The sequence below is a fragment of the Bombina bombina genome, chromosome 1 (genome assembly GCF_027579735.1).
Source record: "Bombina bombina isolate aBomBom1 chromosome 1, aBomBom1.pri, whole genome shotgun sequence".
Taxonomy (NCBI): Eukaryota; Metazoa; Chordata; class Amphibia; order Anura; family Bombinatoridae; genus Bombina; species Bombina bombina.
Window position 1 is genome coordinate 1,048,502,940 of NC_069499.1, and position 24,147 is coordinate 1,048,527,086.

General features: G+C 40.9%; 1 protein-coding gene across 1 annotated transcript in view; it reads right to left on the reverse strand.

Moving 5' to 3' along the window:
* Positions 1-2,665: 2,665 nt before the first annotated feature.
* Positions 2,666-24,147, reverse strand: part of PCIF1 (phosphorylated CTD interacting factor 1) — a 32,210-nt gene continuing 10,728 nt past the window's right edge. Inside the window, exons 11-16 of the mRNA XM_053688789.1 lie at positions 22,557-22,732; positions 9,409-9,495; positions 4,663-4,847; positions 4,344-4,437; positions 4,096-4,271; positions 2,666-3,837 (exon numbers count right to left, since the gene is read on the reverse strand). Of these exons, the coding sequence (XP_053544764.1) occupies positions 3,627-3,837; positions 4,096-4,271; positions 4,344-4,437; positions 4,663-4,847; positions 9,409-9,495; positions 22,557-22,732 (929 nt within the window). The 3' untranslated portion in view covers positions 2,666-3,626. The remainder of the gene's footprint in view (positions 3,838-4,095; positions 4,272-4,343; positions 4,438-4,662; positions 4,848-9,408; positions 9,496-22,556; positions 22,733-24,147) is intronic.

Sequence of the window (24,147 nt, forward strand, 5' to 3'; positions counted from 1 at the left end):
AGCTCTACTGAAGAGACCGATATGGACTACGGCTACACCCTAGAACAAAGCAGCACAATCTTGCACTACTTTAAAAATAATAAACTCTTGATTGAACAATCTATACTAACACCTCACTTTACCTCTGCCTATCACTAACCTAGGCAAAGAGAATGACTGGAGTGGGAGGGAAGGGAGGAGCTATTTAACAGCTCTGCCGTGGTGCTCTTTGCCTCCTCCTGCTGACCAGGAGGTGAATATCCCATAAGTAATGAAGATGATCCGTGGACTCATCGTGTCTTTACAATAAATAAAAACCATCAACTAACGGCACTGCTACACATCAGCCTAGCTGAGGACTTACCAAAGAGTCTGTGGATTGATCTTCAGCTCTGCTCACAATCCGCTACTGCTCAACACCAGGATCGTTACCTAGTCTCCTCCGGATCAAAGCTAGCTCTGTAGCACGCTCTCCAAGTCGGCTGTGAAGGAAGCCGTAGTTACAGCAATAGAAACATTCAACTGCGCCACAGAGAAAAAGAGCGTGAGTTACGCTGTGCTGAAGGAATTAAATAAAGCATATAAATCTGTAGGGTGTTCTAGCCCCAAAAACCTAACCACACAAAAATATCTTATTAGGGCAATAATTAATCAGCCCATAAGTGATGTCCCACTCTCACTCTGCCAGCCTCAGATAAAAAGGAGTCCATTAACTCCTTCACCCCCTAGCAGATACAGTGCCCTGACAGTGCTGTCCTTAAATATATTCCCACATAAAGAGATAAAAAGATCCCGTGATAAGTCCACTGAGGGATTAACCTTAAAAGTGCTGAATCCTTCCAACCTGGTGGATCCAGCTGTAGGGCAGGAAACAGCTTCTCATGTATGACAGACTCAGCCAACCTCTGACAGGGACCTTTTGAAAAAGAAAAGCAGAGTAACCAACCCTGGTTTTTTTATAGAGGAGTAGCATAAATGTTGGAAGGGAAGCAAGGACTACCCTGCCGTCTTCCAACTGCTAAAAGCCACCATTACTCTTACTAAAGAGGATTACATAGACACAGCATATCCCCAATCCTTGCTTGCAGGGAAAAGTACCGATTAAAGGATTCATATCTTCAGACACCATTTTCACACATCCTCCTGATGTACAAGGCAAAGAATGACTGGGGGTTTATGGGAAGTAGTAATGATACTTAACAGCTTTGCTGGGGTGTTCTTTGCCTCCTCCTGGTGGCCAGGAGTTGAATTCCCACTAGTAATTAGAATAGATTCATGAACTCTCCATGCCATTGGAAAGAAAGTTTATTTTATTTTTTAAACGAGTAATGCCATTAGGAAGTTCCATGCCATCCTAACAGTGCTGGGCTTAAATGCCGTTAGGACGGCATGGAAAGTCCTACTTTTTTGGCATCCTGCAGCCTCCTCCTTTTGTTTAATGGGAAATCGGACCGGGGAGTATGCCTAGACCTTGAAATCAAATGATCACATGAACCAATGCATGATTTAATTTTTCAAGCAAGTGTTTACATTGGAACTTTGTTCCGATGTTAAATACTTCCCCTGGGCAAAGACTGAGGTTTTTTTTCTGCATCCACATGGATTAAATACAGACACTTGCTGAACCAGTATCCAATCACAATCTTATTAGACTGAATGCCTACAAATACTTTTATATATGTTACCTCATATCATTGAGGTTTACAAATGTGAGTGCATTGCTTGCCATTGTTGCGTTTTATTATCAAAATAAACAGTGTTATACTATTTTGGCTTTTTTTTGTTTGTATCTCTGGTCTGTTTATCATACTTGGAGGACCAAACTCCAGAGGAAGAAAAATCAGTACGAACAGAAGTTTTTTACCTAAATGCACCACTTAAAAGGGGCAGTCTACTCCAGAATTTGTAGATCGATAATTCCTTTATTACCCATTCCCCAGTTTTAGCCAAGCAGTGCTGACTCAACTCCACGGGAGAGAGCACAATGTTATCTATATGACACACACGAACTAGCAGTGTCTAAATGTGAAAAACTGTCAAAATGCACTGAAATAAGAGACAGAGTTCTACCGCCTTAGAAATTAGCATATAATCCTTACCTAGGTTTAACTTTCCATAAATAATAGAGAGAGAGCAAAGCAAATTTGATGATAAAAGTAAATTGGAAAGTTGTTTAAAATTGCATGCCCTATCTAAATCATGAAAGTTTAATTTTGACTAGACTGTCCCTTTAAATCATATTGATTGGGGTAATATATTGTAAGTAGAAACCCCAGAGGGGACAAGCTAATACTACTATTATCACTACTATTGTAATAACAATTACCAAAATCATCTTTTACTGCAGGAGTGATTGAACCTGCAAACAATTGCAGAAGTAATTGGTCCATTGCACTTAGACCTATATTTTTTGACTGGTATATACTCGGGTATCCTCTACAATCCAATATACTTTTTCTGGAAATATATTGTTGAGTTGTTTCTAAGAGTTTTGGTAAATCTATAATATAAATGTAATATGTAGTAACAGCACACACTTACATTAAGATCTAGATTGATTTTTAACTTCATTCTTATGCCAACTAACATTAGGTTTATTATAGTTATTTCTGTGTGGCTCATTTTGAGCTGTTAATTTCAAAGCTTGTTGACTATGAGCTATACTTTAAGGACCAAGAGACTTAAATCAAAAATAGACTTTTACTGTTTGATAAAAGTAATAAAATGGTTAGACATTAAATTAATTACATGAAATAATTAGCACATAACAAAGTGCACCAATCACAATGCGAGAAACACACAAAAAAGGGTAAGGGAGATAACATGCAAAAGTTTACATCTCTCCCAAGAGGCAAAGTACAATAAAAGTACAACATAAAACTATATACAGAATAGAGCTACAAAACTCCTCCACCCCTTCATGCAAAGGAGCATTGCTCTAGGTCACCTTCATACAGAAAAGCAGTGAAGTTCAACACATTCACACAAGAAAGCAGTACTACCTCAAACAGCTTAAACACAATTCACCTCATTACAATTTGTATAAAGTGGAACAACATTTTCTGTTCTTACACTTTCATACATAAGAATGTTGTTACCACTATCGTCCATACACATTCATACGGAATTCAGTTACTCCTTTCAGTTTAAACCATAGTATATTCACATATCCTATAAAGAAATGTAATGCCCATACTCTCCTATACAGAGTTAAATCACTGCTCCTTGCACCGTTTAACAAAGGGTAGAAGTTCTGTTCCTGCTTACTAGAGGCCACACAGCACAAATATGCGTTCGCAAATGTCCCTTTTCCAAATAACTGGAACAGGGTTGATCTGTATAAGGACCTAAATTGTTGCATTAAATAGTAAGTAAAAATATATGTTGTGCCCTATGGGACTGAGAGGAGCACTCCTTCTTTAAGACTTGGAAAAGTCTATTCTGCAACCTATAAGACGCCAGAGATTTGCCTCATCTGCATAGGGGCAGCCTGTAAACTGCTCACTGGATTGGATAGGCCCAAGCTCTGCCCTTTAAAGTGAGTGTTTATGTATCCTTCTACCCTTATCAAATTATGACATGCTGCCTGGTAGGTTGGCACCCACTGTGTCAATTACAAAAGGGGAACATTCCCAGTCTATATATCTTTAGGTTGTTGTGCTGTCCTTGCTAGTGCCCTCCTCTTGTGTAGATTCCTTGTCGCCTCCTCCTAAAGAACTGGATACTCGCCCAGAGAGTTTGTATGCTGCACTAAGCTCCTGCACACGTTCTGGGGTAGGCCCCCACTTTATGAAGCCTGGCTCATTCTGCAAAAACAGTACAGCTGTATTGTGCACTGCCTTGTAGTATAACTCGTCCCTGAGAAAGACAAAAAAAAATAATACAATAAGTATTGGTATAATATGAATAGGAACTTGGTTAAAAAAAATAATATATACTGATGACATAAGGATAACAAAGGATATAAACTACACAGAAAGTAAGCATTTGCATTGAATAGTTTTTAGATCTTGCAATGGATGGATAAGGGAACTTTCTCCCTTCTCCCTTTTTGCTTCTATATATTACAACCCTTGCTTTTTTAATTTTTATTAGCACAATCAGGGGGTTACATGCCTCTTGCACAGGTGCTGGGCTCCACTGCGGTATTCATGCTGAAAGGCATTAAGAAGCAGCTGGTGTCGTTTGAAGCGGCTGTTCTCCATGCGAATGAGGGCAGGTGTGGGAGGATCTCTCCACTCAGGTATAAAGATGATGAATGATAGAGGCTGCTCTGAATTCTCCAAAAGGTTCTGCAGGGGAGCAAATACATTAGCATCTAGATACAGATTTAAGATTCCTCAAACAAATGTAAGACATCATACCTCAAAATGTGTCACCATGGCATCCATTAGTTCTTCGCTAAATGGAGGATTTGCCTCAAAGGAACCGCTGACTGGGAAGAAACTCAGACAAGGCCTGTGTGGATGAGAGTAGGTGGGTAATTCATACTTATATTAAAGACCAAGCAAGATTAGTCTTGATTAAAGAAACATTCGTACAAGATAGATTTTACATAATTCTTGAGTACAACCTACTGCTAGAGGCGTGTATGTATGTGTGTAAAGATGAAGTAATGACTAAAGGTGTGCCAAGTCTCAAAAAACTTTGGACATATCAATTTTTTTGGAAAAGCATACTTACCCCCTGGACCCAAAGTATCCATCTGTGTCTGGAAAGGCTGAGCAGTACTGCTTGAAATAACAGTTTAAAGGGGAAGCAAAGCATTCAGCAGTAACTCCAAAAATTCGGTGAAGAGCCTGGAACACATTGACTGGTAGTGCCCCCTGAAGACCAGATCCCTCAAACTGTGCAGTGCCAAACATCACCTATGTGACATATAACAAATATTGTGAATAACAGTTACAACATGTTGCAATATATTAGAATCCTGTATAATGTTCTCAATAAATCCTTGCACATAACATACAATTTCAAATCCTCTTTAACAAAGAATACATTAAGAACAATGCAAATTTTATAAAACAAGTAAATTGGAAACTTTTTTTTTTTTTAAACTGCATGATCTATCTGAATCATGAAAGAAACATTTTGGGTTTCATGCCCCTTTAAACATCAATTTCCAGTGGGTTTTTTTTAATACACACTATACACTTGCAAAATACCGTACTTATAATTGTCTTTTCTGTACATGATTAAAAATAAACTGTTAATTAGATTAGATTTTGCCATCAAATAAGCAGACGTTTTGCATTCCAAAAAAACCTTAACACCTAGATTTAGAGTTTTGCGGCCAAAGGGGTGCGTTAGAGTTTAGAGTTCTCTGAAGGGCTGCGTTAGGCTCCAAAAAGGGAGCGTACAGGCATATTTACCGCCACTTCAACTCTCAATACCAGCGTTGCTTACGGTAGCGGCTATCTGGAAAAAAACGTGCTCGTGCACGATTCCCCCATAGGAAACCATGGGGCAGTTTGGGCTGAAAAAAAACCTAACACCTGCAAAAAAGCAGCGTTCAGCTCCTAACGCAGCCCCATTGTTTCCTATGGGGAAACAGTTTCTAAGTCTGCACCTAACACCCTAACATGAACCCCGAGTCTAATCACCCCTAACCTTACACTTATTAACCCCTAATCTGCTGCCCCCGCTATTGCTGACACCTGCATTATATTATTAACCCCTAATCTGCCGCAACCTACATTATACCTATGTACCCCTAATCTGCTGCCCCTAACATCGCCGACCCCTATATTATATTTATTAACCCCTAATCTGCCCCCCCAACGTCGCTGCTACCTTACCTACACTTATTAACCCCTAATCTGCCGACCGGACCTCGCCGCTACTCTAATAAATGTATTAACCCCTAAAGCTAAGTCTGAACCTAACCCTAACACCCCCCTAAATTAAATATAATTTTAATCTAACAAAATAAATTAAATATTATTAACTAAAAGTCTTCCTATTTAAAGCTAAATACTTACCCGTAAAATAAACCCTAATATAGCTACAATATAACGAATAATTATATTGTAGCTATTTTAGGATTTATATTTATTTTACAGGCAACTTTGTATTTATTTAAACTAGGTACAATAGCTATTAAATAGTTATTTACTATTTAATAGCTACCTAGTTAAAATAATTACAAAATTACCTGTAAAATAAATCCTAACCTAAGTTACAATTAAACCTAACACTACACTATCAATAAATAAATTAAATCAATTAACTACAATTAAATAAATTAAACTAAATTGCAAAAAAAAACCCACTAAATTACAAAAGATAAAAAAAATTACAAGAATTTTAAGCTAATTACACCTACTCTAAGCCCCCTAATAAAATAAAGCCCCCCAAAATAAAAAAAATTCCTTTCCATAATCTAAATTAAAAAAGTTAACAGCTCTATTACCTTACCAGCCCTTAAAAGGGCTTTTTGCGGGGCATGTCCCAAAGAAATCAGCACTTTTGCCTGTAAAAAAAAACACAATACCCCCCCAACATTACAACCCACCACCCACATACCCCCTTAAATAAACCTAACACTACCCCCTGAAGATCTCCCTACCTTGAGCCGTGTTCACCCAGCCAGGCACCGATGGACCAAAAGAGGGCATCCAGAGCAGCAGAAGTCTTCATCCTATCCGGGCAGAAGAGGACATCCGGACCGGTAGACATCTTCATCCAAGCGGCATCTTCTATCTTCATCCATCCGGAGCGGAGCCATCTTCTTCCAGCCGATGCAGATCCATCCTTCTTCCACAACGCCTACTCGCCGAACGAAGGTTCCTTTAAATGACGTCATCCAAGATGGCGTCCCTCAAATTCCGATTGGCTGATAGGATTCTATCAGCCAATCGGAATTAAGGTAGGAAAAATCTGATTGGCTGATTAAATCAACCAATCAGATTCAAGTTCAATCAGATTGGCTGATCCAATCAGCCAATCAGATTGAGCTCGCATTCTATTGGCTGATCGGAACAGCCAATAGAATGCAAGCTCAATCTGATTGGCTGATTGGATCAGCCAATCCGATTGAATCAGCCAATCAGATTCAAGTTCAATCAGCCAATCAGATTTTTCCTACCTTAATTCCGATTGGCTGATAGGATTCTATCAGCCAATCGGAATTCGAGGGACGCCATCTTGGATGACTTCATTTAAAGGAACCTTCATTCGGCGAGTAGGCGTCGTGGAAGGATGGATCCGCGTCGGCTGGAAGAAGATGGCTCCGCTCCGCTCGAAGATAGAAGATGCCGCTTGAATGAAGATGCCTACCGGTCCGGATGTCCTCTTCTGCCCGGATAGGATGAAGACTTCTGCCGCTCCGGATGCCCTCTTTTGGTCCATCGGTGCCCGGCTGGGTGAACACGGCTCAAGGTAGGGAGATCTTCAGGGGGTAGTGTTAGGTTTATTTAAGGGGGGTTTGGGTTAGAGTAGGGGTATGTGGGTGGTGGGTTGTAATGTTGGGGGGTGGTATTGTGGGGTTTTTTTACAGGCAAAAGAGATGATTTCTTTGGGGCATGCCCCGCAAAAAGCCCTTTTAAGGGCTGGTAAGGTAATAGCTATTGACTTTATTAATTTAGATTAGGGTAGGGAAATTTTTCTATTTTGGGGGGGCTTTGTTATTTTATTAGGGGGCTTAGAGTAGGTGCAATTAGCTTAAAATTCTTGTAATCTTTTTTTATTTTTTGTAATTTAGTGTTTGTTTTTTGTAATTTAGATTAGTTAATTGTAGGTAATTGTAGTTAATTGATTTAATTTATTTATTGATAGTGTAGTGTTAGGTTTAATTGTAACTTAGGTTAGGATTTATTTTACAGGTAATTTTGTAATTATTTTAACTAGGTAGCTATTAAATAGTAAATAACTATTTAATAGCTATTGTACCTAGTTTAAATAAATACACAGTTGCCTGTAAAATAAATATAAATCCTAAAATAGCTACAATATTATTATTGGTTATATTGTAGCTATATTAGGGTTTATTTTACAGGTAAGTATTTAGCTTTAAATAGGAAGACTTTAGTTAATAATATTTAATTTATTTCGTTAGATTAAAATTATATTTAACTTAGGGGGGTGTTAGGGTTAGACTTAGCTTTAGGGGTTAATACATTTATTAGAGTAGCGGCGAGGTCCGGTCGGCAGATTAGGGGTTAATAAGTGTAGGTAAGGTAGCGGCGACGCTGGGGGGGGGGGGGGGGGGCAGATTAGGGGTTAATAAATATTATGTAGGTGTCGGCGATGTTAGGGGCAGCAGATTAGGGGTTCATAGGGATAATGTAGGTGGCGGCGGTGTGCGGTCGGCAGATTAGGGGTTAAAAATATTTATTATAGTGGCAGCGATGTGGGGGGACATCGTTTAGGGGTACATAGGTAGTTTATGGGTGTTAGTGTACTTTAGAGCACAGTAGTTAAGAGCTTTATAAACCGGCGTTAGCCCATAAAGCTCTTAACTACTGACTTTTTTCTGCGGCTGGAGTCTTGTTGGTAGAGGGTCTACTGCTCACTTCAGCCAAGACTCTAAATACCGGCGTTAGGAAGATCCCATTGAAAAGATAGGATACGCAATTGGCGTAAGGGGATCTGCGGTATGGAAAAGTCGCGGCTGGAAAGTGAGCGTTAGACCCTTTCCTGGCTGACTCTAAATACCAGCGGGTGGCCAAAAGCAGCGTTAGGACCCCTTAACGCTGCTTTTGACGGCTACCGCAGAACTCTAAATCTAGGCGTAAGATTGTTAATTAGTAATTGAAAACAAGAATATAGCTTTTCACTTGTCTGGTCATTTTGCATTATCTTGCAAAAGGAACAGAGACATTATTTATAAACAGGAGAGGATTTGAAGGAAGACTCCCGGCCATCATATGTACCACTTAAAGAGTTAACGGGTATTTTAAATATTTCCGTGTTTTCAATAAAACAATTTTTTTATACTTTTGTAGCAAGTCTATCAGCTGTGGGAGTTATCAGTCTCAGTCAGTAGGTAATCACTTGTACACAAACATACATTTTTAGAAACATACATTTTCTACGTATAATATAATTCTAAGCAACTTTTGTGTTGCCTTTATTTAGACAAAAAGTAAAATTACACATGCTAATTTGTTAAGCGCATGTCATTTGTAAGACTAGCAACCCGGCACTATCATGTGTTAACCCCTACAAAAGGGTTAAACACACAATAGAGATACCACCAAGGACCTGCAGAGCACTGCTGGTCCAGAGAGGAAACCGCCCCTGATCCAATCAGCAGCACTAATTACACAGCTGAGCTATTATGGCCCTTTAAAATTAGATAGGCCAAGAGGGTAGTTTAGCTAGGTGATGTAGTTCCATTAAGCCATAAGACTGTTTTCAAACAACTGCACGTCCCTGCATTACCACACAAGCATAGGCCAACTCACACTGACCTCTCCTTTACGTTACCTGATATCTGCGCAAAAGACACCACACCCGAGCCAGGAACTTGTCTGTTCCAGGATCATCTATACTGCTGAGGCGATAGAGCTGAAACTGCAAAGAGAGCATGGAGGTCATATTGAGCAACCAACAACAGAATTAACCAACCATTAAATTCAAAATTTAACAATGCATAAAAAACACAATTTATGCTTACCTGATAAATTTATTTCTCTTGTGGTGTATCCAGTCCACGGATCATCCATTACTTGTGGGATATTCTCATTCCCAACAGGAAGTTGCAAGAGGACACCCACAGCAGAGCTGTAATATAGCTCCTCCCCTAACTGTCATAGCCAGTCATTCGACCGAAAACAAGCCGAGAAAGGAGGAACCATAGGGTGCAGTGGTTACTGTAGTTTAAATTTAAAAATTACCTGCCTTAAAATGACAGGGCGGGCCGTGGACTGGATACACCACAAGATAAATAAATTTATCAGGTAAGCATAAATTGTGTTTTCTCTTGTAAGGTGTATCCAGTCCACGGATCATCCATTACTTGTGGGATACCAATACCAAAGCTAAAGTACACGGATGAAGGGAGGGACAAGGCAGGAACTTAAATGGAAGGAACCACTGCCCGTAAAACCTCTCTCCCAAATACAGCCTCTGAAGAAGCAAAAGTATCAAATTTGTAAAATTTTGAAAAAATATGAAGCGAAGACCAAGTCTTCGCCTTGCAAATCTGATCAAAAGAAGCCTCATTTTTAAAGGCCCAAGTGGAAGCCACAGCTCTAGTGGAATGAGCTGTAATCCTTTCAGGAGGCTGCTGTCCAGCAGTCTCATAGGCTAAGCGGATTAAGCTTCTTAGTCAAAAAGAAAAAGAGGTTGCCGAAGCCTTTTGACCTCTCCTCTGTCCAGAGTAGACAACAAACAAAGCAGATGTTTGACGAAAATCTTTAGTAGCTTGTAAGTAAAACTTTAAAGCACTGACCACGTCCAGATTGTGTAACACAAGGATGGAACAACAATCTCTTGATTGATATTCTTGTTAGATACCATCTTATGTAAGAACCCAGGTTTGGTACGCAGGACTACCTTATCCGTATGAAAAATCAGATAAGGAGAATCACATTGTAAGGCAGATAGCTCAGACTCTACGAGCCGAGGAAATAGCTACCAAAAAAAGAACTTTCCAAGATAAAAGCTTGATCTATGGAATGAAGAGGTTCAAACGGAACTCCTTGAAGAACCTTAAGAACCAAGTTTAAGCTCCATGGTGGAGCAACAGGTTTAAACACAGGCTTGATTCTAACTAAAGCCTGACAAAATGCCTGAACGTCTGGAACATCTGCCAGACGCTTAATTAGCTGACAATCCTTTTTCCAAACCTTCTTGGAGAAAAGATAATATCCTAGAAATCCTGACCTTACTCCATGAGTAACCCTTGGATTCACACCAATAAAGATATCTACACCATACCTTATGGTAAATTTTCCTGGTGACAGGCTTTCGTGCCTGTCTTAAGGTATCAATAACTGACTCAGAGAAGCCACGCTTTGATAAAATCAAGCGTTCAATCTCCAGGCAGTCAGCCTCAGAGAAATTAGATTTGGATGGTTGAAAGGACCCTGAAGTAGAAGGTCCTGTTTCAGAGGCAGAGACCATGGTGGAAAGGATGACATGTCCACTAGATCTGCATACCAGGTCCTGCGTGGCCACGCAGGTGCTATCAGAATCACTGATGCTCTCTCCTGCTTGATCTTGGCAATCAGTCGAGGGAGCAGAGGAAACGGTGGAAACACATAAGCCAGGTTGAAAGACCAGGGCGCTGCTAGAGCATCTATCAGTGTCGCCTTGGGATCCCTGGACCTGGATCCGTAACACGGAAGCTTGGCGTTCTGGCGAGACGCCATGAGATCCAGTTCTGGTTTGCCCCAACGATAAATCAGTTGTGCAAATACCTCCGGATGGAGTTCCCACTCTCCCGGATGAAAAGTCTGACGACTTAGAAAATCCGCCTTCCAGTGCTCTACACCTGGGATATGGATAGCTGATAGGTGGCAAGAGTGAATCTCTGCCCAGCGAATTATTTTTGAAACTTCTAACATCTCTAGGGAACTTCTCGTTCCCCCTTGATGGTTGATGTAAGCTACAGTCGTGATGTTGTCCGACTGAAATCTGATGTACCTCAGAGTTGCTAACTGAGGCCAAGCCTGAAGAGCCTTGAATATCGCTCTTAGTTCCAGAATATTTAATGGAAGGAGAGACTCCTCCTGAGTCCACGATCCCTGAGCCTTCAGGGAATTCCAGACTGCACACCAACCTAGAAGGCTGGCATCTGTCATAACAATTGTCCAATCTGGCCTGCGAAAGGTCATACCTTTGGACAGATGGACCCGAGATAGCCACCAGAGAAGAGAATCCCTGGTCTCTTGGTCCAGATTCAGTTGAGGGGACAAATCTGTGTAATCCCCGTTCCACTGACTGAGCATGCATAGTTGCAGCGGTCTGAGATGTAAGCGTGCAAACGGCACTATGTTCATTGCCGCTACCATTAAGCCGATTACTTCCATACACTGAACCACCGAAGGGCGCGGAATGGAATGAAGAACCCGGCAGGAATTTAGAAGCTTTGATAACCTGGACTCCGTCAGGTGAATTTTCATTTCTACAGAATCTATCAGAGTCCCTAGAAAGGAAACTCTTGTGAGTGGGGATAGAGAACTCTTTTCCTCGTTCACTTTCCACCCATGCGACCACAGAAATGCCAGTACTACGTCCGTATGAGACTTGGCAATTTGGAAGTTTGACGCCTGTATCAGGATGTCGTCTAAATAAGGGGCTACTGCTATGCCCCGCGGCCTTAGGACCGCCATAAGCGACCCTAGAACCTTTGTAAAGATTCTTGGGGCTGTAGCTAATCCCAAGGGAAGAGCTACAACTGGTAATGCCTGTCTTGAAAGGCAAACCTGAGAAACCGATGATGATCTTTGTGTATCGGAATGTGAAGATAAGCATCCTTTAGATCCACTGTAGTCATATATTGACCCTCCTGGATCAGTGGTAGGATGGTACGAATAGTTTCCATCTTCAACGACGGAACTTTGAGGAATTTGTTTAAGATCTTTAGATCCAAAATTGGTCTGAAGGTTCCCTCTTTTTTGGGAACCACAAACAGATTTGAGTAAAAACCCTGTCCCTGTTCCTCCTTTGGAACTGGATGGATCACTCCCATAACTAGGAGGTCTCGTACACAGTGTAAGAATGCCTCTCTCTTTATCTGGTGTGCAGATAATTGTGAAAGGTGAAATCTCCCTTTTGGGGGGGGAAGCTTTGAAGTCCAGAAGATATCCCTGGGATATAATTTCCAACGTCCAGGGATCCTGAACATCTCTTGCCCACGCCTGGGCAAAAAGTGAAAGTCTGCCCCCTACTAGATCCGTTCCCGGATAGGGGGCCGTTCCTTCATGCTGTCTTAGAGGCAGCAGCAGGCTTTTTTTACCTGCTTACCTTTTTTCCAGGTCAGGTTTGGTCTCCAGACCGTCTTGGATTGAGCAAAAGTTCCCTCTTGTTTAGCATTAGAGGAAGTTGATGCCGCACCTGCCTTGAAGTTTTGAAAGGCACGAAAATTAGACTGTTTGGCCCTAGATTTGGACCTGTCCTGAGGAAGGGCATGACCTTTTCCTCCAGTGATATCAGCAATAATCTCCTTCAACCAGGCCCGAATAGGGTCTGCCCCTTGAAGGGAATGTTAAGTAGCTTAGATTTTGAAGTCACGTCAGCTGACCATGATCTAAGCCATAGCGCTCTGCGCGCATGTATAGCAAAACCAGAATTCTTAGCCGTTAGTTTAGTCAAATGAACAATGGCATCAGAATAAAAGAATTGGCTAGCTTAAGTGCTCTAAGTTTGCCAAGTATGTCATCAAATGGAGTCGCTACCTGTAAAGCCTCTTCCAGAGACTCAAACCAGTACGCCGCAGCAGCAGTGACAGGGGCAATGCATGCAAGGGGCTGTAGGATAAAACCTTGTTGAATAAATATTTTCTTAAGGTAACCTCTAATTTTTTATCCATTGGATCTAAAAAAAAAAAAAAAAAAAAGCACAACTGTCCTCGACAGGGATAGTAGTACGCTTTACTAGAGTAGAAACTGCTCCCTCCACCTTAGGGACTGACTGCCATAAGTCCTGTATGGAGGCGTCTATTGGAGACATTTTTCTAAAGATAGGAGGGGAAGAGAACGGCACACCTGGTCTATCCCATTCCTTATTAATAATTTCTGTAAACCTTTTAGGTATTTGGAAAAACATCAGTACACACCAGCACTGCAAAGTATTTATCCAGTCTACACAATTTCTCTGGCACTGCAATGGTATCACAGTCATTCAGAGCAGCTAAAACCTCCCTATGCAACACGCGGAGTTGTTCAAGCTTAAATTTAAATGTAGAAATATTAGAATCAGGTATCTTTCCTGAGTCATTAACATCACCCACTGACTGAAGCTCTCTTTCCTCAGCTTCTGCATATTGTGAGGCAGTATCAGACATGGTTATTAAAGCGTCAGTATGCTCTGCATTTTGTCTCACCCCAGAGCTATCTCGCTTACCTTTAAGTTCAGGTAGTCTGGCTAATACCGCTGACAGTGTATTATCCATGACTGCCGCCATGTCTTGTAAAGTAAACGCTATGGGCGCCCTAGATGTACTTGGCGCCATTTGAGCGTGAGTCCCTTAAGCGGGAGTCAAAGGGTCTGACACGTGGGGAAAGTTAGTCGGCATAACTTCCCCCTCGTCATATTCCTCTGGTGATAAATTTTTTAAAGACAGAAAATGATCTTTATTGCATAAAATGAAATCAGTACATTTGGTACACATTCTAAGAGGGGGTTCCACCATGGCTTTTAAACATAATAAACAAGGAGTTTCTTCTATGTCAGACATGTTATACAGAATAGCAATGAGACTAGCAAGCTTGGAAAACACTTTAAATCAAGTTAACAAGCAAATATAAAAAATGGTACTGTGCCTTTAAGAGAAACACATTTTGTCAGAATTTGAAAAACAGTAAAAAAATGCAGTAAATCAAACGAAATTTTTACAGTGTGTATAATAGGCTAACAGAGCATTGCACCAACTTGCAAATGGATGATTAACCCCTTAGTTCAAAAAACGGATCAAAAAAACGAAATATACATTTTTTAACAGTCACAACCAACTGCCACAGCAAGCTGTGGCCCTACCTTCCCCAATAAACGACTTTGGAAAGCCTTTGGGCCCTTTAGAGATGTCCTATAGCATTCAGAGGGCCTTTGAGGGAAGCTGGATGTCACAGTTTGTAATTTTAACTGCACCAACTGTAACTTTTATACTACAACAGTGGAAATTGTTTCTAGTCAAAATTTAAGCCAGCCATGTGGAAAAAACTAGGCCCCAATAAAGTTTTATCACCAAAGCATATATAAAAACGATTAAACATGCCAGCAAACGTTTTATATTGCAATATCATAAGGGTATTACCCCTGGGAGTAAGCATGATACCAGTCGTTATTAAATCACTGTATTCAGGCTTAACTTACATTAATCCGGTATCAGCAGCATTTTCTAGTGTTTTCCATCTCTAGAAAAAATTATAACTGCACATACCTGATAGCAGAATAAACTGCACGCCATTCTCTCGCTGAAGTTACCTCATCTGTGTAATCCCCTCAGACATATGTGAGAATAGCAATGGATCTTAGTTACAACCTGCTAAGATCATAGAAACCTCAGGCAGATTCTTCTTCTATTTACTGCCTGAGATAAAATAGCACAACACCGGTACTATTTAAAAATAACAAACTTTTGATTGAAGAAAGTAAACTAACTATATTTAACCACTCTCTCCTACAACGACCTAGCTTGTTGAGACTTGCAAGAGAATGACTGGCTATGACAGTTAGGGGAGGAACTATATTACAGCTCTGCTGTGGGTGTCCTCTTGCAACTTCCTGTTGGGAATGAGAATATCCCACAAGTAATGGATGATCCGTGGACTGGATACACCTTACAAGAGAAAACATTGTTAAAAGTATAACATAATTGCAATATACATTCCTTATTTATTTTGCTGCCTTTTGCTGTAAAATACATGTCAAATTGGGCTTTTTATCAATTTATCCAAGGTAGTCTTGGGTTAATACTGTTTTTTTTCTGTGAGCTAGTGTTTTCCTCTCATCTTATCTCCCTAGTCATTTGATCTCTAAAAACATAATTTATGCTTACCTGATAAATTCCTTTCTCCTGTAGTGTGATCAGTCCACGGGTCATCATTACTTCTGGGATATTAACTCCTCCCCAACAGGAAGTGCAAGAGGATCACCCAGCAGAGTTGCTATATAGCTCCTCCCCTCTACGTCACACCCAGTCATTCGACCAAGAACCAACGAGAAAGGAGAAGCTAAAGGGTGCAGTGGTGACTGGAGTATAATTAAAAAATTTTGACCTGCCATAAAAAACAGGGCGGGCCGTGGACTGATCACACTACAGGAGAAAGGAATTTATCAGGTAAGCATAAATTATGTTTTCTCCTGTTAAGTGTGATCAGTCCACGGGTCATCATTACTTCTGGGATACCAATACCAAAGCAAAAGTACACGGATAACGGGAGGGACAGGCAGGCTCTTTATACAGAAGGAACCACTGCCTGAAGAACCTTTCTCCCAAAAATAGCCTCCGAAGAAGCAAAAGTGTCAAATTTGTAAAATTTGGAAAAAGTATGAAGCGAAGACCAAGTTGCAGCCTTGCAAATCTGTTCAACAGAGGCCTCATTCTTAAAGGCCCAAGTGGAAGCCACAGCTCTAGTGGAATGAGCTGTAATTCTTTCAGGAGGCTGCTGTCCAGCAGTCTCATAAGCTAAACGTATTATGCTACGAAGCCAAAAAGAGAGAGAGGTAGCAGAAGCTTTTTGACCTCTCGTCTGACCAGAGTAAACGACAAACAGGGAAGACGTTTGTCGAAAATCTTTAGTTGCCTGTAAATAAAATTTTAGGGCACGAACTACATCCAGATTGTGCAGAAGTCGTTCCTTCTTTGAAGAAGGATTTGGACACAAGGATGGAACAACAATCTCTTGATTGATATTCCTGTTAGTGACTACCTTAGGTAAGAACCCAGGTTTAGTACGCAGAACTACCTTATCCGAGTGAAAAATCAAATAAGGAGAATCACAATGTAAGGCTGATAACTCAGAGACTCTTCGAGCCGAGGAAATAGCCATTAAAAATAGAACTTTCCAAGATAACAACTTTATATCAATGGAATGAAGGGGTTCAAACGGAACGCCCTGTAAAACGTTAAGAACAAGGTTTAAACTCCATGGCGGAGCAACAGTTTTAAACACAGGCTTAATCCTGGCCAAAGCCTGACAAAAAGCCTGAACGTCTGGAACTTCTGACAGACGTTTGTGCAACAGAATGGACAGAGCTGAGATCTGTCCCTTTAAGGAACTAGCGGATAAACCCTTTTCTAAACCTTCTTGTAGAAAAGACAATATCCTAGGAATCCTAACCTTACTCCAAGAGTAACCTTTGGATTCGCACCAATATAGGTATTTACGCCATATTTTATGGTAAATCTTTCTGGTAACAGGCTTCCTAGCCTGTATTAAGGTATCAATTACTGACTCAGAAAAACCACGTTTTGATAAAATCAAGCGTTCAATTTCCAGGCAGTCAGCTTCAGAGAAATTAGATTTTGATGTTTGAAGGGACCTTGAATCAGAAGGTCCTGTCTCAGAGGCAGAGACCAAGGTGGACAGGATGACATGTCCACTGGATCTGCATACCAGGTCCTGCGTGGCCACGCAGGTGCTATTAGAATCACCGATGCTCTCTCCTGTTTGATCCTGGCAATCAATCGAGGAAGCATCGGGAAGGGTGGAAACACATAAGCTCTCCCGAAGGTCCAAGGTGCTGTCAAAGCATCTACCAGGGCCGCTCCCGGATCCCTGGATCTGGACCCGTAACGAGGAAGCTTGGCGTTCTGTCGAGACGCCATGAGATCTATTTCTGGTTTGCCCCAACGACGAAGTATTTGGGCAAAGACCTCCGGATGAAGATCCCACTCCCCCGGATGAAAAGTCTGACGACTTAAGAAATCCGCCTCCCAGTTCTCCACTCCCGGAATGTGGATTGCTGATAGGTGGCAAGAGTGAGACTCTGCCCAGCGAATTATCTTTGATACTTCCATCATTGCTAGGGAGCTTCTTGTCCCTCCTTGATGGTTGATGTAAGCTACAGTCGTGATATTGTCTGACTGAAATCTGATGAACCCCCGAGTTGTTAACTGGGGCCAAGCCAGAAGGGCATTGAGAACTGCTCTCAATTCCAGAATGTTTATTGGCAGGAGACTCTCCTCCTGAGTCCTTGATCCCTGAGCCTTCAGGGAATTCCAGACAGCGCCCCAACCTAGCAGGCTGGCGTCTGTTGTTACAATCGTCCATTCTGGTCTGCTGAATGGCATCCCCCTGGACAGATGTGGCCGAGAAAGCCACCACAGAAGAGAATTTCTGGTCTCTTGATCCAGATTCAGAGTAGGGGACAAATCTGAGTAATCCCCATTCCACTGACTTAGCATGCACAATTGCAGCGGTCTGAGGTGTAAGCGTGCAAAGGGTACTATGTCCATTGCCGCTACCATTAAGCCGATCACCTCCATGCATTGAGCCACTGACGGGTGTTGAATGGAATGAAGGACACGGCAAGCGTTTTGAAGTTTTGTTAACCTGTCTTCTGTCAGGTAGATTTTCATTTCTACAGAATCTATAAGAGTCCCCAAGAAGGGAACCCTTGTGAGCGGAAAGAGAGAACTCTTCTTTTCGTTTACCTTCCACCCATGCGATCTTAGAAATGCCAGTACTAACTCTGTATGAGACTTGGCAGTTTGAAAGCTTGAAGCTTGTATCAGAATGTCGTCTAGGTATGGAGCTACCGAAATTCCTCGCGGTCTTAGCACCGCCAGAAGAGCCCCCAGAACCTTTGTGAAGATTCTTGGAGCCGTAGCCAACCCGAATGGAAGAGCTACAAACTGGTAATGCCTGTCTAGGAAGGCAAACCTTAGATACTGGTAATGATCTCTGTGAATCGGAATGTGAAGGTAAGCATCCTTTAAATCCACTGTGGTCATGTACTGACCCTTTTGGATCATGGGTAGAATTGTCCGAATAGTTTCCATTTTGAACGATGGAACTCTTAGGAATTTGTTTAGGATCTTTAAATCCAAGATTGGTCTGAAGGTTCCTTCTTTCTTGGGAACCACAAACAGATTTGAGTAAAATCCCTGTCCGTGTTCCGACCGCGGAACCGGATGGATCACTCCCATTAGTAACAGATCTTGTACACAGCGTAGAAACGCCTCCTTCTTTATTTGGTTTGTTGACAACCTTGACAGATGGAATCTCCCTTTTGGGGGAGAGGTTTTGAAATCCAGAAGATATCCCTGAGATATGATCTCTAGTGCCCAGGGATCCTGGACATCTCTTGCCCAAGCCTGGGCGAAGAGAGAAAGTCTGCCCCCCACTAGATCCGTTCCCGGATCGGGGGCCCTCAATTCATGCCGTCTTAGGGGCAGCAGCAGGTTTTCTGGCCTGCTTGCCCTTGTTCCAGGACTGGTTAGGTCTCCAGCCTTGTCTGTAACGAGCAACAGCTCCTTCCTGTTTTGGAGCAGAGGAAGTTGATGCTGCTCCTGCTTTGAAATTACGAAAGGAACGAAAATTAGACTGTCTAGCCCTAGGCTTGGCTCTGTCTTGAGGCAGGGCATGGCCTTTACCTCCTGTAATGTCAGCGATAATTTCTTTCAAACCGGGCCCGAATAAGGTCTGCCCTTTGAAAGGTATGTTAAGTAACTTAGATTTGGAAGTAACGTCAGCTGACCACGATTTTAGCCACAGAGCTCTGCGTGCCTGAATGGCGAAACCGGAATTCTTAGCCGTAAGTTTAGTTAAATGTACTACGGCATCTGAAACAAATGAATTAGCTAGCTTAATGGCTTTAAGCCTGTTTGAAATTTCTTCGATAGTAATTGAGTCAAGAGTCTCTTCCAGGGACTCGGACCAAAAAGCGGCCGCGGCCGTGACAGACGCAATACATGCCAGGGGTTGTAGTATAAAACCTTGTTGAACAAACATTTTCTTAAGGTAACCCTCTAATTTTTTATCCATTGGATCTGAAAAGGCACAGCTATCCTTCACCGGGATAGTGGTACGCTTAGCCAGAGTAGAAACCGCTCCCTCCACCTTAGGGATCGTCTGCCATAAGTCCCGCGTGGTGGCGTCTATTGGGAACATTTTTCTAAATACAGGAGGGGGGGAAAAGGGTACACCGGGCCTATCCCACTCCTTAGTAATTATCTCTGTAAGCCTCTTAGGTATAGGAAATACGTCAGTACTCGCCGGTACCGCATAGTATCTATCCAGCCTACATAACTTCTCTGGAATTGCAACGGTGTTACAATCATTCAGAGCCGCTAATACCTCCCCTAGTAGAACGCGGAGGTTCTCAAGCTTAAACTTAAAATTAGAAATGTCTGAATCCACTCTATTGGGATCAGAACCGTCACCTGCAGATTGAAGCTCTCCGTCCTCATGTTCCGCATACTGTGACCCAGTATCTGACATGGCCCTATTATTATCAGCGCACTCTGTTCTCACCCCAGAGTGGTCACGCTTCTGCTAAATGTTCTGGTAATTTAGACAAAACTTCAGTCATAACATTAGCCATGTCCTGCAATGTGATTTGTAATGGCCGCCCTGAAGTACTCGGCGTTACCAAATCACGCACCTCCCGAGCGGGAGATTCAGGTACTGACACGTGAGGCAAGTTAGTCGGCATAACTTTCCCCTCGTTGTTTGGTGAATGATGTTCAATTTGTACAGATTGACTTTTATTTAAAGTAGCATCAATGCAATTAGTACATAAATTTCTATTGGGCTCCACTTTGGCTTTAGCACATATAGCACAGAGATATTCCTCTGAATCAGACATGTTAAACACACTAGCAATTAAACCAGCAGCTTGGAAATACTTTTCAATTTAAATTTCAATAGTATGAAAAAAAAAAACGTACTGTGTCTTTAAGAAGCACAGAAGTTATGACAGTTGAGAAACAATAAAATCAAATTTTAACCGGAAAAAATATATATTTAGCAAAGGATTGTCCCCATTAGCAATGGATAACTAACCCTTAAATGACAGAAAAAAAGTACAGAATATAACGTTTTTTATCACAGTCAAGCACTATCTCACAGGTCTGCTGTGAGTGATTACCTCCCTCAAAATAACTTTTGACGACCCTTAAGCTCTGTAGAGACGAACCGGATCATGCAGGGAAGAAAAACAGACTTGTGACTGAATTCCTAATGCGTAGCAAAAGCGCCAAATTAAGCCCCTCCCCCTCACACACAACAGTGAGGGAGATCAGTAAACTGTCAAAAATTGAATAAAATGCCCGCCAAGTGGATAATTAGTGCCCAACACAATTTTTCACCCAGTACCTCAGAAAATTAAACGATTTAACATGCCAGCAAAACGTTTAACCTGATAATAAATTGTCACAGAAACCTACTGCTAGCCGTTCTCACTGCAATATAGGCTAAGGTTTATTCATACAGTATCATTCCAGTGAAGTGCCATTCCCCAGAATACTGAAGTGAAAATATACATACATGACAGCCTGATACCAGTTGCTACTACTGCATTTAAGGCTGAACTTACTTTATATAGGTATTTGCAGTATTTTCTAATCAATTCCATTCTCAGAAAATAATAAGCTGCTACATACCTCTTTGCAGGTGACCCTGCCCGCTGTCCCCTGATCTGAAGTATACCTCACCCCTCAGATGGCCGAGAACAGCAACATGATCTTAACTACTCCGGCTAAAATCATATAGAAACTCAGGTAGATTCTTCTTCAAATTCTCCCTGAGAAGGAACAACACACTCCGGTGCTGTTTTAAAATAACAAACTTTTGATTGAAGTTATAAAAACTAAGTATAATCACCACAGTCCTCTCACACATCCTATCTATTAGTTGGGTGCAAGAGAATGACTAGGTGTGACGTAGAGGGGAGGAGCTATATAGCAACTCTGCTGGGTGATCCTCTTGCACTTCCTGTTGGGGAGGAGTTAATATCCCAGAAGTAATGATGACCCGTGGACTGATCACACTTAACAGGAGAAAGGACCACTAAACACAGAAGAACATCACAAACAATAAATGCATAAATAAAAGGCAATGAAAAAGCACTTAGGTTAAATTTCAAATGAATAGTAGATTTTTTCTGACCAATTTTAGTTAGCTGCATTTTTCTTCCTAATGCATTATGTGACAGCCATCAGCCAATCACAAAATGCATATACGTATATTCTATTAATTCTTGCTCATGACCAGTAGGAGCTAGTGCCTCAGAAAGTGTGTATATAAAAAGTTTGTGCACATTTGGATAATGGAAGCAAATTGGAAAATTTTGGAAAATTGTGTACGCTATCTAAACAATGAAAGCATAAATTGACTTGAATGCCCCTTTAAGTTGGATTATTCTTTTAGCATTCTTTGCAATAGCACTGGACATAGTAAATAGTATAGGTGTGAATATTATTGTGTACATATAAATATACATTTATGTTTCTCTATTTGATAGATATTGGAAATAAATATATGTCTGTTTAAATAATGTTTAATAAACTATTATAAATTAACAAAGCTAAATCAGTGCTAAATCATCTTAAGGGAAGAGATGTGAGCAGCCTACCCCAAGCTCTTTCTTCAGCTGCACGTGTGCAAACAACAATTCATGCTCAAATCCTATATAAGTGTATTAGTTTGTGATTGGTTAGTAAGGGTCCTTTTGTTCTGGGAGAATAATAAAAACCATAAAACAATGTATTCAATTGAAAAAACAAAGCTGTATTATTCATTGCATATTTGTTCTCAGATATAAAAGGTACATTATCATGGAGCTTACAATTTGTGTTAAATGTCCCTAAAAGTGTACGGGGAACTGGACAGTTTTTATTTAGGGGCACTAGTTTGTATATTTTGAATCCAGAAATAGGTTACAAGGGAAGGAGGTGTTTTTCCCAGATAAAGTAGGGTATATGTTACATGGTGAAAATAATATTCAGGAGGTTTCCTTACCAGTTTGCTGAAATAGCTCTGATTAACCCTCACTGATTCCCCTTTATATCGCACACACACCAAGCTTCCCTCCAGCTGCACATCCACCCCTCCTTGAGAGGGCAGTGTTGGTACAGACAGTCGTACAGGATGACACATCACCCGTTTGTCTGGTGACGAACTTACTGGGCCAGGCTCTGGAACACAAGAACATTACACAATGTCAAAACATCAAAACCCAAACTGCATTCATTAGTGAGAGCTGTTATTAAAAGTTCCCTTTCTTAGAGGCCTCAAAATAAGACAGAATTTGCAGTTCACTGTCCCACACAAAAGTCAAAATTAAAGTTTCATGACTCGGCTAAAGCATTTAAAAAGACTTTCCAATATACTTCCACTATCAAAACAAACATTTTTATATGCAAACTTTCTAAAGCTCCAGCTCCTACTAAGCATGTGCAAATGTGCACAGTATATATGCATTTTGTGATTGGCTGATGGCTGTCACATGATACATGAAATTTGCCACAAAATATGTTACTGCTCATTTCAAATTCAAAGTAACGTTGCGTTGTATTTAGTGGTCCATAAAAGGGACATTCCAGCCAAAATTGGAATAAACACAGATGCATTTTAATTTTCAATAGAAGCACTTTTGCAATATACATGTATTAGCATAAATGTTTCTAGTAAAAGCTATAGTTGTTTCAAAAGTGTACTTAAAGGGACAGTGTACACCAATTGTCATACAACTGCATGTAATAGGCACTATTATAAATAAGAATATGCACATATACTGTTCTAAAAGTCCAGTATAAAATATTTAAACAAATTACTAAGAAGCTCAGTGCTGTTGAGGAGGTTAGGCTGTGACACCCAGTTAAAGGGGCTGGGGAAGCAGAAAGTGCAGACACCCCCATCCCTTGCATATGAAAAGACAGATTACCCAAACAAAAGTAGCAATAATCTATAGACCTGGGTCTACATTTGATACTTTGGGGCTTGGTTAGGAGTCTACAAATCAGCACACTGTTATTAAAAAAAAAAATAGCAAAACTATATGTTGTTACAAAAACACTCCCAGGTGGGCTATATAAATGGATAATCTAAAAAATATTTATGCAAAGAGTATCTAGTATACAATGTCCCTTTAAGTATGCTCCGTGCATCAGCATTTTAAATGCAGCAGTTGCTCAGAAAGCCCAAGGAGCTAATATGATACAAGCCCCATTGACTCTCTGAGCAGCTGCAGTATTTAAAATGCTGGTGCACTGAGAATATCTAGCTGTGCTTTAAATGCTTGTTCAGCATAAAATGTTAAAGGGACAGTCAAGTCCCAAAAAAACTTTCATGATTCAAATAGGGCATGCAATTTTAAACAACTTTCCAATTTACTTGTATCACCAATTTTGATTTGCTCTCTTGGTATTCTAAATTGAAAGCTAAACCTAGGAGGTTTATATGCTAATTTCTTAGACACTGAAGACCGCCTCTGCATTTGACAGTTTTTCACCACTAGAGGGTGTTAGTTCATGTGTTTCATATAGATAAGATTGAGCTCATGCACGTGAATTTACAGAGGAGTGAGCACTGATTGGCTAAAATGTCTGTC